General features: G+C 40.2%; 1 protein-coding gene across 1 annotated transcript in view; it reads right to left on the bottom strand.

Annotated features, from left to right (window-relative positions):
- The window catches only part of map3k3 (mitogen-activated protein kinase kinase kinase 3), a 100,891-nt gene that overhangs the window by 39,678 nt on the left and 47,683 nt on the right, over nucleotides 1-13,530 (bottom strand). The window contains exons 9-12 of the mRNA XM_055657091.1: nucleotides 10,613-10,686; nucleotides 7,599-7,666; nucleotides 6,918-7,010; nucleotides 3,394-3,585 (exon numbers count right to left, since the gene is read on the bottom strand). Coding sequence (XP_055513066.1) covers nucleotides 3,394-3,585; nucleotides 6,918-7,010; nucleotides 7,599-7,666; nucleotides 10,613-10,686 — 427 coding nt within the window. The remainder of the gene's footprint in view (nucleotides 1-3,393; nucleotides 3,586-6,917; nucleotides 7,011-7,598; nucleotides 7,667-10,612; nucleotides 10,687-13,530) is intronic.

Genomic DNA, 13,530 nt, shown 5'->3' with positions numbered 1-13,530 from the left:
AAAGGATCCAGCGTAAGCTAGCCAATGGGATACAAAATTGGCTTGACAGTGGAGACAGACAGTGGAGTTTAATTCAGAAAATGAGAAATATTGCATTTTGGCAAGATATACAAGGGCAGATTTTAAACAGGGTTGGGGAATCTAAAACTAGATAGCATAGATTTAAGATACGAGGGGGGGGGTTTTAAAAGGGCTCCGAGGGACAGTTTTTCCCCCACATAGGGTGGTGCACATATGGAATGAGCTGCCAGAGGAAGTGGTTGAGGCAGATATAATTATGACATTTAAAAGGCACTTAAGGCAGGTACATGAATAGAAAATGTTTGGAGGGATATGCGCCAGGTACAAGCGAGCGAGACTACCTCAGTTAGGCAATTTGGTCAGCATAGACGCGTTGGGTCGAAGGGCCTATTTCTGATTCCAAGACCTTTTATTCTGTCAAAGTTACCTTCTGTGATGTACATCAGAAATAAATGTATTGCATTTACACTGTTCTGAAGAACATATGGGCACGCAAGCCCTATCCTGTTTGGACCAGTTTTTCCCTGGATTAAATGCTAACAATTAAATCAGGTTTGAGAAGTGAGTCATGTTGCAATTTTAACTAATTGAAGCATGGCAGTGGATCAGGCTCATTAAAAATAGTTAAGAATTTTGGACTACAAAATCAAATTATCTATGCTTCTAATTGTTCAGTTTTTATATACGATCAGCAATCTTGGCAAAATTTCATCCGAGTTATTGTTGCAAATTGGGAACCGCTTCCCAACTTAAAAAACCCATACTCAAATGTTAGAACAGTTCTGTGTATTTTTTTTCAAATCAGTTTATCTAATGCCTGATACCTTAAAAGTTTTGAAAATCCAGATGTATTATTCCAATGCCTTCCTTAATGCTTTCATATGCCTACATTTTTTATTTCCCGAATAATGTCTGACAAATGTAAAATACATCAATAGGAAGAATATAAAGGTGGCCATTGTAAAATTAGATCTTTAAAAGATACAATTATTATGGAGGGGTGGAGGAGGTTTGATAAAATGTTAAGTAGGTAAGATCACTAAATGAAAATCAAGAACAGTAAATAGAGTCAGAGTGATACAGCTTGGAAACAGGCCCTTCGGCCCAGCTTGCCCACACCGGCCAACATGTCTCAGCGACACTAGTCCGACCTGCCCAACGTTTGGTCCATATCTATCCAAACCTGTCCTATCCATGCACCCGTCAAATTGTTTCTTAAACGTCAGGATAGTCCCTGCCTCAACAACCTCCACTGGCTGCTTGTTCCATAAGCCACCACCCTATGTGTGAAAAAGCTACTGCTCAGATTCCTATTAAATCTTTTCCCCTTCACCTTAACCCTATGGTTCTTGATTCACCTATTCTGAGTGACAATAAGCATCTACCCGATCTAGTCCTCTCATGATTTTATACACGTCCATAAGATCACCCCTCATCCTCCTGTGCTCCAAGGAATAGAGGCAGCCTACTCAACCTCTCCCTATAGCTAACATGGTGCCCAGAACTGAACCCAATACTCTGAATATGGCCTCACCAACATCTTATACGACCGCAACATGACCTCACAACAATACTCTGACTGATGAAGGCCAATGTGCCAAAAGCTTTTCTGACCACCCTATCTATCTGTGCTTCACCTTCAAGGAACCATGCACCAGCACTCTTAGATCCCTCTGCTCTACAATACTCCCCAGAGCACTACCATTCACTGTGTAAGTCCTGTCCATGTTAAGAGTTCCCAAAATGCAACACCTCACATTTCTCTGTATTAAATTCCAACCATTCCTCAGCCTATCTGGTCAAACAATCAAGATTTTGCATTGTTTTTGACTACTCTTCCTTGGGAATAGTGTTCATGTTATTGCTCTTCATGCTCTAATATTTGGCTGTCTTGGGCGGGAGAGTTGAACCAAAAGTGTAAATTATTGGAAATGACTTGGAGAAAAGACTATACATAATAAGTAGGAACTGCAGATGTTGGTTTACCAAAGAAAGACAAAATGCTGGAGTATCTCAGTGGGTCAGCATCTCTGGAGAACATAGGTGACATTGCAGGTCGGGAACCTTCTTCAGATTGGTTTCTCTGGAGAACATGAATAGATGACTTTTCGGGTCGGGACTCTTCTTCAGAGTGAAGAGGGGTTCCAACCAGAAAGGTGACTACACCATGGTCTACAGAGCTGCTGCTTGACCTGCTGAGTTACTCCAGCATGTTGTGTCTTTCTCTCGAGAAAAAGCTGATTGATAGATCAGACAGATAGACACCAAATTACAATTTTAACAGGGAGGACAATTACTTTGGATGGACAAACAATGAGAAAATATGCACTGAATGGTAAAACTTCAAAGGTCACAGATTCACAAATTCAGACATCAAAAAAAATAATTGGGATCTAATTTATTAAGCAGAGTACAAAGGGATTGTGTTAGTGTTTTTTTTTACTTTTGCACTCTGTAACCTATCTTAATTAATTGATGAGACTGCATTTGGGACACTGCCCATTTTGGACGTCCTACTTTAGGAAAGATGCTGAGCCTGCAGAATGATGCAGCAGAGAGACACTATGATTACAAAGATAAATAAGCAGCTTCAGTCATGTGCAGGGTTTACAGAAACTCAGTGTCCCTCAATTTGAAAAAGGAAAAATTAAGAGGAGCCCAAATAGCAACATTATGAAGGTTTGTAAAAAAATATAGGAAAATTCACACTTCCAGCTAGTAGTACTAGAGGCCGTTAGATTGTGAATAAAAATATTTAAAGAATTTTACATCAGGAGTTACAGGGGCAGAAAACACCATAACTCTGGTGGTGGAATTACATGCGTAATAACTTTTGAATCAACATCGGAAAAATGTTAAAAACAGGAGAAATTTGTATAGGTATGGGGAAGCAGGCAGGAAAATATGATGAAGTGCACTGATTTTTCATCGCTGCACAAACACAGAGGTCAATAAATACTGACTTTACAGCATTGTCAGAATTCCGTGAAAGGTCTCTTCCAACTGTAAAGCTGATTTTAATCTATTCCTGCTTTAGATTACCCTTTATGGAAAGGAGTGCTCACATAACCCAAACCTACTCATGATACCCCCACCCCCAGATATGCTCATGTCCATGTAAGGGTGCTCAAACACCAAAAAACATGAAAGTAAATAGTCTGAAGAAGGGTCTCGACCCAAAATGTCACCCATTCCTTCCCTCCATAGATGATGCCTCAACCGCTGAGTTTCTTCGGCGTTTTGTGTCTACCTTCGATTTTACCAGCATCTGCAGTTCTTTCTTACAACAATAGAAAGTAAAACAGACTTGAACTCACTCTGTGCAGGCAACATGTGTACAAAGCATATAAAACAAAATAAGGAGTAGCCTACATTTAGTGGAAACATTCCTCTCTTGCACTGAGAGCGTGTTTTCGCTGTCCCCGCTGCGGATTCTTCCTCGGCTGTCCAGGTACTGAGCTGCCAAACCCATGTTCTCTCCATTTGTACTGAGCGACCGACTGGATGGGATGAGAGTGAACAGGTTCCCTTGCTGTCGGCGAATTCTTGGGAAGGTTCTCCGCCCTGAATGATAAAATAAATGCTTATCAGCGTGGTCCTTGTTTTTCCAAGTTTTTCCACACAGAGCGCAATACGTATATGGAACAAACATCCAGAGGAAGTGATTGAGGCAGGTACAATTACAACTTTTAGAAGACATTTAGATAGGTTCATGGGTAGGGAAAGTTTACAGCAAAATGGGCCAAATGCAGGTAAGTGGTACTAGCTCAGGAAGGCACCTTGGTTAGCTTGCACAGGAAGACCTATGACCAGATGCACCCTGGAGCCTCACGTTTAATGTTTGAGGGACAACAATGGCAGATTATTCACCCCGGTGACAGTTGGACGTGATCCTAACCTCACCCAAATTTTCACATATGCTGATTTTTCACTAAGTCGCCAGCAGTAATTGTGAGGCCAACTCCAGTCTCAGCTAAAATCCACTAACTTAGTTTTACTTAGACCCTCCCACACTGTTGAGTGCATTAGACAGCAGGCTTTCGCCATTCTGTTCAGTTATGTGCGACGTCTTCCGCCCTCGCTAGGCTTATGTCCCGGGCTTCCAAATCCTTCTGGAATGTTCGCCTCCATGTGAGTTTTGGTTGGCCTCTTTTCCTTCTTCCGTCAGGTAGCCATGTCATTGCTATCTTAGGTGCACGTTCTGGTGACATTCTGAGTCCGTGTCCTGCAAATTTCATCCTTAGTACCTCTATGTCCTGGCTGAGAGGCTTTGTTGCAGTTTCCCGGTAGATCTCCTCGTTTGTGCTGTGGTCTCTGTAGCTTGTCTTCAGGATCCTCCTCAAGCTGCGTTGTTGGAATGCATCCAATTTCTTTTACATTTTAGAAGCCCATAATCAAGGCCAGGAATATAACTCAGAACTGCTGACTAATCTTCCTTTACTGCATTACAATCGTTTCACCACTCTTAAATTAAGTTCTAAAGGATTTTATTTATGATCACTATCCACCAACTCCTTTCTGGAAAGTGATTTATAGGAAATAGGAAATGAAAATGTGTCATTTTAAATAGAAAGTCATTAAATAAACATTAACATAAAATGGTCCCAAGACGGAAAGGACATAAGTAGCTCAGGTTCAAACATCTGGTGAGTCATATGTTGGCTGATCATGGGGAGGGGCAGTGGGGCTGTGAAATGTAGTGCTTAAGCACATCAGCATCCACCATTGTCTCTGTTCCTGATAACATTACCTGATAACCAGATGCAAGGTGGGAACTCCATAACCTGGTCAAGCTGAGCAGAAATGGTTAAGGGAAGGACTGAATGCCCATATGAAATTACCCTAGTACAAATCAGCTGTGCAAAGAAACCGTTAATTACTGCATCCATTCACAAAAACAAAAAAATGTAGAAATACACAGTAGGTCAGGCAGTTGTTGAAAGAGAAATAACATTAATGCTTCAAGTCCACAAACTTTTTTGCATTCTCCACTCTCCCCTCATGATCTCCATTTGAACCATTCCCAAAATAGGAAAGAAGCCGAGACCAGCCATTCAGAGAAATATGTAAACAGTTCTGAGATGCATTCTCTTCCAACAGGCTGGCACCATCCCCAATACAATAAATGCGGAAATACAAATGGAAAGCTTAATTTCAGTAGTAATGCCTGCAAATGGATGCACTATATATAGAAATATAGAAAATAGGTGCAGGAGGAGGACATTCGGCCCTTTGAGCCAGCACCACCATTCATTGTGATCATGGCTGATCGTCCCCAATAACCCGTGCCTGCCTTCTTAAATGAACCAGCAAAACACACACATAGGAAGGGAAGCGTTATAGTAGCAAGGTTACAAAATGTTGTGATTTAAAAAATCAAGTCTTTAATTTATCCCATCAGATAAAGCATAAAAAAAAGTTTAATTTGACACCTAATTCACTTTCATATCTTCACTATTAAAAAAGCTATGGCCATTTTCATACTCGGAAATTGGCATCTTGTTCCCTATTGCTTTTTCATTGACTTAACACAAAAGCTGCGATCGAGGACATTTAAAAGCCCATAACCTTCTTAAAATTTAAGAGAACTGAAATGTCAGTTATTATAGATTGAAGCATTCTGAAACAAATATGAAACAATCTTACTTAGATGACTTGAAATTAAAGCATATAATTAGCTAGTTACCTAATTGTAGCTAATTACAAAATTCAATTACTAGATCTAAACATCTATCCATTTCTTAAGAATAGATTAACATTTTTAAATAGCCTAAGTGTCCAAATAACATTCACACAAGAATTCAGAATATAACATAATTTTTAAATCTCATTGTCATGGGTTTAATAGGCCAAATGGAAGGAATTTAATGTTTAATACCTGTAAATGAATGGCCATTTAAATCAACTTGCCTGCGGGTTTTTCTGGAACGGGACCATTTGGAACATTGAGGTTGCAGTGATTTTAGTCCCCATATCGGCAGCAAATACACTGCCGGTTCTTCGGGGAAAAAAATCACCGTTTCGCAACTTAAAATGTGAATTAAATGCATCTTAAGAAACACTTTTATACATAAAAATAAACTGCTTTCTTTTACCTGTCCCCTACATAAAATCCGCCCCCCCCCCCCCCAAACGCGCCAAAATCGCGCACACAGCCAGTGGCAGAATTGCAGCGCTGCTGAAGGTAAGTATTGAAGGTAAGTATTGTAACATACCTAGTTATAGGGATAGATGTAACTGCTATTTCAAATTAATCATCTATTCAGATTCTGATCCCGAGCTCACGCGGTAGTAAAGCTCAGTTGTTGGTGCAGTAAAACAAAGCACAATTAAAACGTTTCAGAGCTTGGAATCTATAATTTTATTTCAACATTTAAGGCAAATGTTCCGTTAGGTTTATATCCTTTTTGACGAAAATGAATAGGTCAGAAGGTATGAAACAATTTGCTTTGCTGTCCATGGATACTGCTTAATCTACAATGTTTGTTATTTATTGTAGATTTCTAGAATCAGCAGAATTGTAACTGTGGGCACTGGAGCATGATAGCCAGCTGTCTTCTGGCATGAGGTTTGCTGGTGCTTTCCTGAACCAGTTGAAACAGCTCACGTAGGAGTGCTGCTCTATCTGCAGCTGGGCAGCTCGATTACATATCCTACAACATACACCCAAATGAGGCACAGGATAGATGGAAAAAAGGATTTAGAGGGCGGGAAAGAATATTTATCAGTGTTGTCGATTAAATTTGAAACAGGGACCACTGCAGTTAAACTCATTCACAGTTATTTTTTATTCCTGAAGCTCGTTCAATCCATATACATATAAGCATGCGTCTTTTGTAAAATTATTCCACACACATGGTTTTACCAATACTATGAGTCCACTACTTCGTACTCACCGTCACCATAATCCTTCTGGTGAAGAGGTATGTGGAAATGTCGGGGAAAGGTCCCTCCTTTTCCTGCCTTATCAGGGACATGATTTTCACGGTCTGATTCAAAAGGAAAGAATATGGAGACAGGAATAAGTTATGATTTTAAATATATTCTACCAATAAATCTATACTCTTCTAGAAAACTCAATGCTCATTTCCAATGCCAATAATTATGCCCCGAGCCTGTCCTGTTGGGAAAGAACATATCACATGATAGCGCCAGGATCGAGTAATCACAAGATAGAAAGCACTCATCAGATGTCGCGGAAATCAAGAAATCTCCAATTAAACGTTACATGAAAGTACTTTCACAAAACCACAGCATACCGGGGTGAAGTTCTCTACTGTGCTAAACTGTTGTTAACCACTCTTTTGGAAATAAAATAGTACACCCCTCCCACATCAGTGTGACTTCCAATTCTCACAGTATTCACCATTGTGACTTTATAAGAATGAACGCAAGCCAAGTTCTCAAAAATGAAATAGATATTGTAATAGACCATCACACTGATCTTCAGTTAACCCTTTCTGCCGGTTCTACTCAACCCACAGCTGCAACATTTTAAAGCGACAATGAAAGGTGTTCCCCATTCCTGGTAAGAAGTGCAGAAAACTGCAAGCTCAGGATATAACTGGCAAACATACCCAAGTACAGCTGTCTGTTGTCAGGGTAGCTCTGTGCTCTGGACATACGAGACTTCCGATATGATGGACTGTAAATTAAAAAGAAAATAACAACTTCAGTAACACAGTGGGAGTGTCTGCATTGAAAGTCTGGTGCCGGGCATACCAATGAAACATTCTGTCTCATGAAGACACAAGTGCAATAAGAGCGTCATTGCTGGGGCGTTTGGCCTTGGAATTGGTTCACTTAAACTTCCAATGAATTTGGAAAATTTGCAGACAGTATTGGTGGCATCTTTCTAAAGTCTTAAAGTAGCTGCAGTCCAGATCTCAAAAGCACAAAATCACTGTTAGACCATGTGCATTATCTGGGTTTGAAGTCTTGAACTATGGGCACATTTTTTCCCCTCAATTAACAAAGGCTGCGCTGGTGCTTTTAAGGTAATGATGAATTTCATCATCAATGTCTGTCTTAGCTGAGATGCCACTGCCATATTAAGAGGTGGTCCATGTTTTCAAGGAACTTGCCATAATCAGAAGGTTGCATTGCATAGAAAGGGGGACGGAGAGCCGTTTGTCTTCCAAGCATTGTTCGGAAGGTCATTATACACACAGTGAATGAATTGCAGATGCTCGGAGCTCAGCCTTTGAGTGAGCACAAATGCAAGTATGGATTGGATGGCTCTGGATGGATATAATTCATAGTCCAATTCACACGTGGTTGAGGATGTCCTTGGCAATGACTTTCCACGAGGCAGAAAGCAGGGTGACCCCTCTGTAGTTTCCACAGTGCAACTACACCATAGCTTCCACCTTATCTACAAGATAGTGGACTATAACCTCCTCACAGCTAATGTGATTTAACAAACACCACTGGTGAAATGATTATTATTTCTGCTAAACCAAGAATATCTGAAGGCAAGATATGGACACAAGACTCAAAAGTAATTATTCTTTTTTTTGTGTTTGTTTGCAACCCCACGTGCCCCAAGGAAGGCTATTTCTTTGCAAAACAGAAATAGTAACATTCCTTGGAAGAGACTTGGCAGGTTCTAAACCATGTCCCACCCATCTGCTTTTGTCACTGACAATCCATGCTGGATTAAGTTATTTCTTAAACAGTACATGCAATTGCAGTCTTTCAAGCAATGGCCAAAAGATTTGAGTAATATAGATCGCTGATCTTTAAAGATAAACGCCATCTTTATTATGGTGTTGTTGAAGAATGTGAGCCACTAGTTTGGGGGCAACAGTCGTACTCAAATTCTCATAATTGGGATTCCCGTCTGACAGATGCAATAATTAGAAGAAACAGTTTCAACTTTTATAACAGCGTTTCTCAATCGGGGTTACCTGGAACGCTAGGGTTCCGCGAGAGGTCACTAGGGGTTCCGAGAGAAATAGTGATAAATAGGCTAATCTTATGTAAATGCACGAGTCAATTTTGTGTTTAATTTCATATTCATAATTTTATTATACACGTATGGCATATTTAGCGACGTCTATAAGGCGCCAGTGTGAAACGGCCTTTTGTGGAGCTGTACGTGACGGATTTGTGTATCATCAAGTGAGTCACTCGAGTAGACAATAGGTGCAGGAGTAGGCAATTCGGCCCTTCGAGCCAGCAACGCCATTCAATGTGATCATGGCTGAACATCCACAATCAGTACCCTGCTCCTGCCTTCTCCCCATATCCCGACTGCTATCTATGGTAGCCCTATCAAGCTCTCTCTTGAAAAGAGAGTAGTCGCATGCACGGTCTCCATCAGTCCTGTCAGTGCTTCCTGGCGTGGATGTACAGTCCCTCATTCACCCAACATGTAAATTCATGTTATATTAATTTTTTTTAAATAAAGTAGGTTTAAGTTTATTTGTGTTAGTTTATCAAGTTTATTTATGTATGTTTTTGTTAGTGTGTGTGTGTTTTCTTTCTCTCTCTCCTCCAAGGTATGTTCTGTTTGCCATTATTTGCTTCAGTTTTGAACAAGCAGTTTGATTTCAGTTATTGTTTTTGCATTGTCAATAAACTTGAGAAAAACGTACGTAATTTTTTGCTTAAACCAGTTATCGAAATATATATATTATGTTTGCCTTATGAACTTTAAGTTTATGAAAGAGAAAGAAAGAGATTAATAAAGATATATAATCATTTTAATGTAGGGGTTCCCTGAGACGTGAAAATTATTTCAAGGGTTCCGCAAGAGTAAAAAGGTTGAGAAACGCTGTATTATAAGGTGAAACATTTTGCATTTTAAAACAAAATATTTTGCATGTGACAACCTTTAGATGCATTATCACCTTTGAACTGCTCTTAGAAAATATCCCTGGAACATGCATTTTCTTCATGATCATAAGCGAAAAGAGTAGAATTAGCCATTCAGCTCATCAAGCCTACTCCGCCATTCAATAATTGCTGATCTACCTCTTCGCTCCTAACCCCCATTCTCTTGCCCTCCCCGCAACCTCTGACACCCACCCTAATCAATAATCTATCTATCTCTGCCGTAAATATATCCACTGACTTTGCCTTTACAGCCTTCTGTGGCAAAGAATTCCACAGATTCACCACCCTCTGACTAAAGAAATTCCTCCTCCTTCCTAAAAGAATGTATTTTAATTCTGAGGCTATGACCTCTAGACCTAGACTGTCCCACTAGTGGAATCATCCACTCCACATCGACTCGATCCAAGCCTTTCACTATTTTGTACGTTTCAATGAGATCCCCCTCATTCTTCTAAACTCCAGTGAATATAGGCCCAGTGCCGTCACACGCTCATTATATGTTAACCTACTCATTCCTGGGATCATTCCTGTAAAAAGGGATCTTCTTAATTTTTCTACTGGTTATAACTCCTTTGGTGAATTCCTTCAGCAAATCTTGCTGGATTATAGTTTCACATTACTAATCACGCCTTAGCCACCGCTGGCTTTGGTAGTGATGAATCCATGTAGTTACTGTCACCATAATCGGCAAAAATATTATTCAAGGGGCCAACAGAACAACTGAGAGTGACAGCTTGTTGCCTGCACTTACCTATCTGCTCGCCTATCCAGAGACTGACAGCTGCTCGATATGGAGTTTTCAGCACTGCTCTGTGGGTCATATATCTGGAAGAAAAAACACAATGAACTTAAGACTACAATGGGCCATGGTAAAAGTAATCATTTTAATAATATGTTTCTGAAAAACATGATAGACTGTGGTAATGGGGTGGGCACTAATACGCCCGAGGCATGTGCAACAAGCTGGCGAGCAGGGAGAGAGGACACTGGAGATATGGGAGTAGATTCGAGGTAGGGAAAAGAGGTGCATGAAGGACTTTGGGAATATATGCCAGAGACAGTTATCAACTTCCTCTCCTACAACCAAAATTTGGGAACCTGTACCAGGGGGCAGTGTTTGGAAGCAAGGGAAGAGGAGAGGGTAAAATAAGAGGCAGATCGGAAGGACAAATATTAGGTAGCTCATAATTAAAGTTGAGTTTTTGCACCGGGACCTGTTTAGCAAAAATGCTGTTACATTTGTCAAGCTTTTCCAATCGCAATATGTATTTCACGTGCTGCAAGGCTCGGTGCTGGGACCCCAGTTATTTACAGCATATATTATCGATTTAGACGAGGGAATTAAATGTGACATCTCCAGGTTTGCAGAGGACACAAATCTGGGTGGCAGTGTCAGCTGCGATGAGGCTGCAGGGTGAATTGGATAGGTTGGGTTAGTGGGCAGATGCATGGCAGATGCAATATAATGTGGATATATGTGAGGTAATCCATTTTGGTGGCAAGACAGAAGGCAGATTATTATCTGAATGGTGTCAGATTAGGAAAAAGGAAGGTGCAACGAGACCTGGGTGCGCTTGTACATCAGACACTGAAAGTGAGCATGCAGGTACAGCAGGCAGTGAAGAAAACTAATGGCATATTGGCCTTCATCACGAGATGACGTTTAGGAGCTGGGAGGTCCTACTGCAATTGTACAGGGGCCTGGTAGGAGCTGGGAGGTCCTACTGCAGTTGTACAGGGGCCTGTTGAGACCGTACCAGGTTAATTCCCAGGATGGTAGGACTGACATATGATAAAAGAATGGGGCGACTGGCCTAAATTTCAGTGAATACAAGAAGGATGAGAGGGGATCATATAGAAACATATAAAATTCTTAAAGGATTGGACAGGCTAGATATAGGGAAAATGTTCCCAATGTTGGGGGAGGCCAGAACCAGGGGTCACAGTTTAAGAATAAGAGGTAGGCCATTTAGGACTGAGATGAGGAAATTATCTTCACCCAGAGTGTTGTGAATCTGTTGAATTCTCTGCCACAGAAGGCAGTGGAGGCCGAATCACTGGATGTTTTCAAGAGAGTTAGATTTTGCTCTTAGGACTAAAGGAATCAAGGGATACGGGGGAAAAAGCAGGAACGGGTACGGATTTTAGCGGACTCGAAGGGCCAAATGGCCTACTGCTGCACCTATTTTTCTATGTTTCTACGTATTTGAGACCTGTTAAATCACTATGCTATGCTTCTAACCCTTTGCTTATTTGGTTGTGGCTCAAAACATTTTGAAAAGTAACACCAGGCAATCACAATATCAAACACCAACAAAAAAAACTTCATCCATATTATTTGGTAATTAAAACATGAGTTTGCAGGCTAATCCTTCTCCCTTTTTTCCAGCACATGAATGACAATTTCAAGTCTCCAGACATCTGGTGGCATTGCCTTATCCAAGAAGGTTTTAAAGATTTTAACCAAAGCTTCTCCCGTCTCCGCTTTGACCACGTGTGGAATCTAGGATACATTTTTTAAAATTCCACATTCTTCCTCTAGTTTTAGTGTTGATAACCTTTTAAACCTTTTCCAATATCGTAAGAATGATACCTTCTCTCATTTTAAATGGAAGGCTGCTGCAAAATACCCACCAATCTTTCGCAGGCTTATCACTGCTTCTATAACAAGAATCACTTTTTGGCTTTAGCTCAACTTATCTATTTCATTACTTTTATATTCATAAAATACCTTGGATTCCCATCTACGTCACCAATAATACAATAAATCACACACCCTCACTGGCCCTTTTATTTCCTTTTACAGTACACTGTACTTTCTATTCATTTGGGTTCTACTTTCACTGATTAATTTCAATTTCAATCAACTTAACCAGGAAGCTCTAGTTTTGAGTGCTCTTCCTTCCCCCCCCTATGGGAATACAATTAATGTGCATTCAAAATATCTGCACTTTAAAGGCCTCCAGTTTACAGGCAACCTTTGGATTGAACATTTTTGAATGGAATCCTAACTCCTGAAATGTATTATTTAACCCATCTTACATGAACAGAAGACAACAATGAATATTTCCCTAAATTATATGTACATTCTTGCACATACCGAGGATTCACCATGTGGAACATAGCTGACTATATTCGTACAAAATTTAGAAGCATTTCCATCGTCTGGATTGAGCACCATTATAATTTAGTTATAATTTGTTGTGCTGCACCATATCTTCTTGCACTCTTGATAACTTCAACTGCACCTCACATTTTCAGTTTACAAATCATTAAACTACTACCATTTACAAAAAGCTCTCTTGTTGTTATAGTAACTTTGGTTATATGGTTAAAGTGGTGCTCAAGGGAGTGAACTGTTTGAGTTGCAAGTGAGAAAGCCAAAGGCAAAGGTTTCATTAATAGCTCCAGGTTTGTAGATGCATCATTAACCATGTGCATAAACTGTATGTGTACTGCAAGTTATGCAGAGACCGCTGAAAGGGTAGAATATGTTCCTAGTGTGGTGCTCAGTAACCTCCCCATTATCAATGGCAACAAAATAAAACTCACGGGCTATTTCTGGGATTTTGCTGTGTGCAGATTGGCTAAGTATAAGAGAAGAATGACTTTAATATTTTTGTGTCAAGCACTTTCACATGTTCAGAAGATAAGCTCAGTCTTTTGCTT

The sequence above is a fragment of the Leucoraja erinacea genome, chromosome 27 (assembly GCF_028641065.1).
Source record: "Leucoraja erinacea ecotype New England chromosome 27, Leri_hhj_1, whole genome shotgun sequence".
Classification (NCBI taxonomy): domain Eukaryota; kingdom Metazoa; phylum Chordata; class Chondrichthyes; order Rajiformes; family Rajidae; genus Leucoraja; species Leucoraja erinaceus.
Note: the sequence above shows the minus strand (reverse complement) of the source record. Positions and strands in the feature narration are given on the sequence as shown.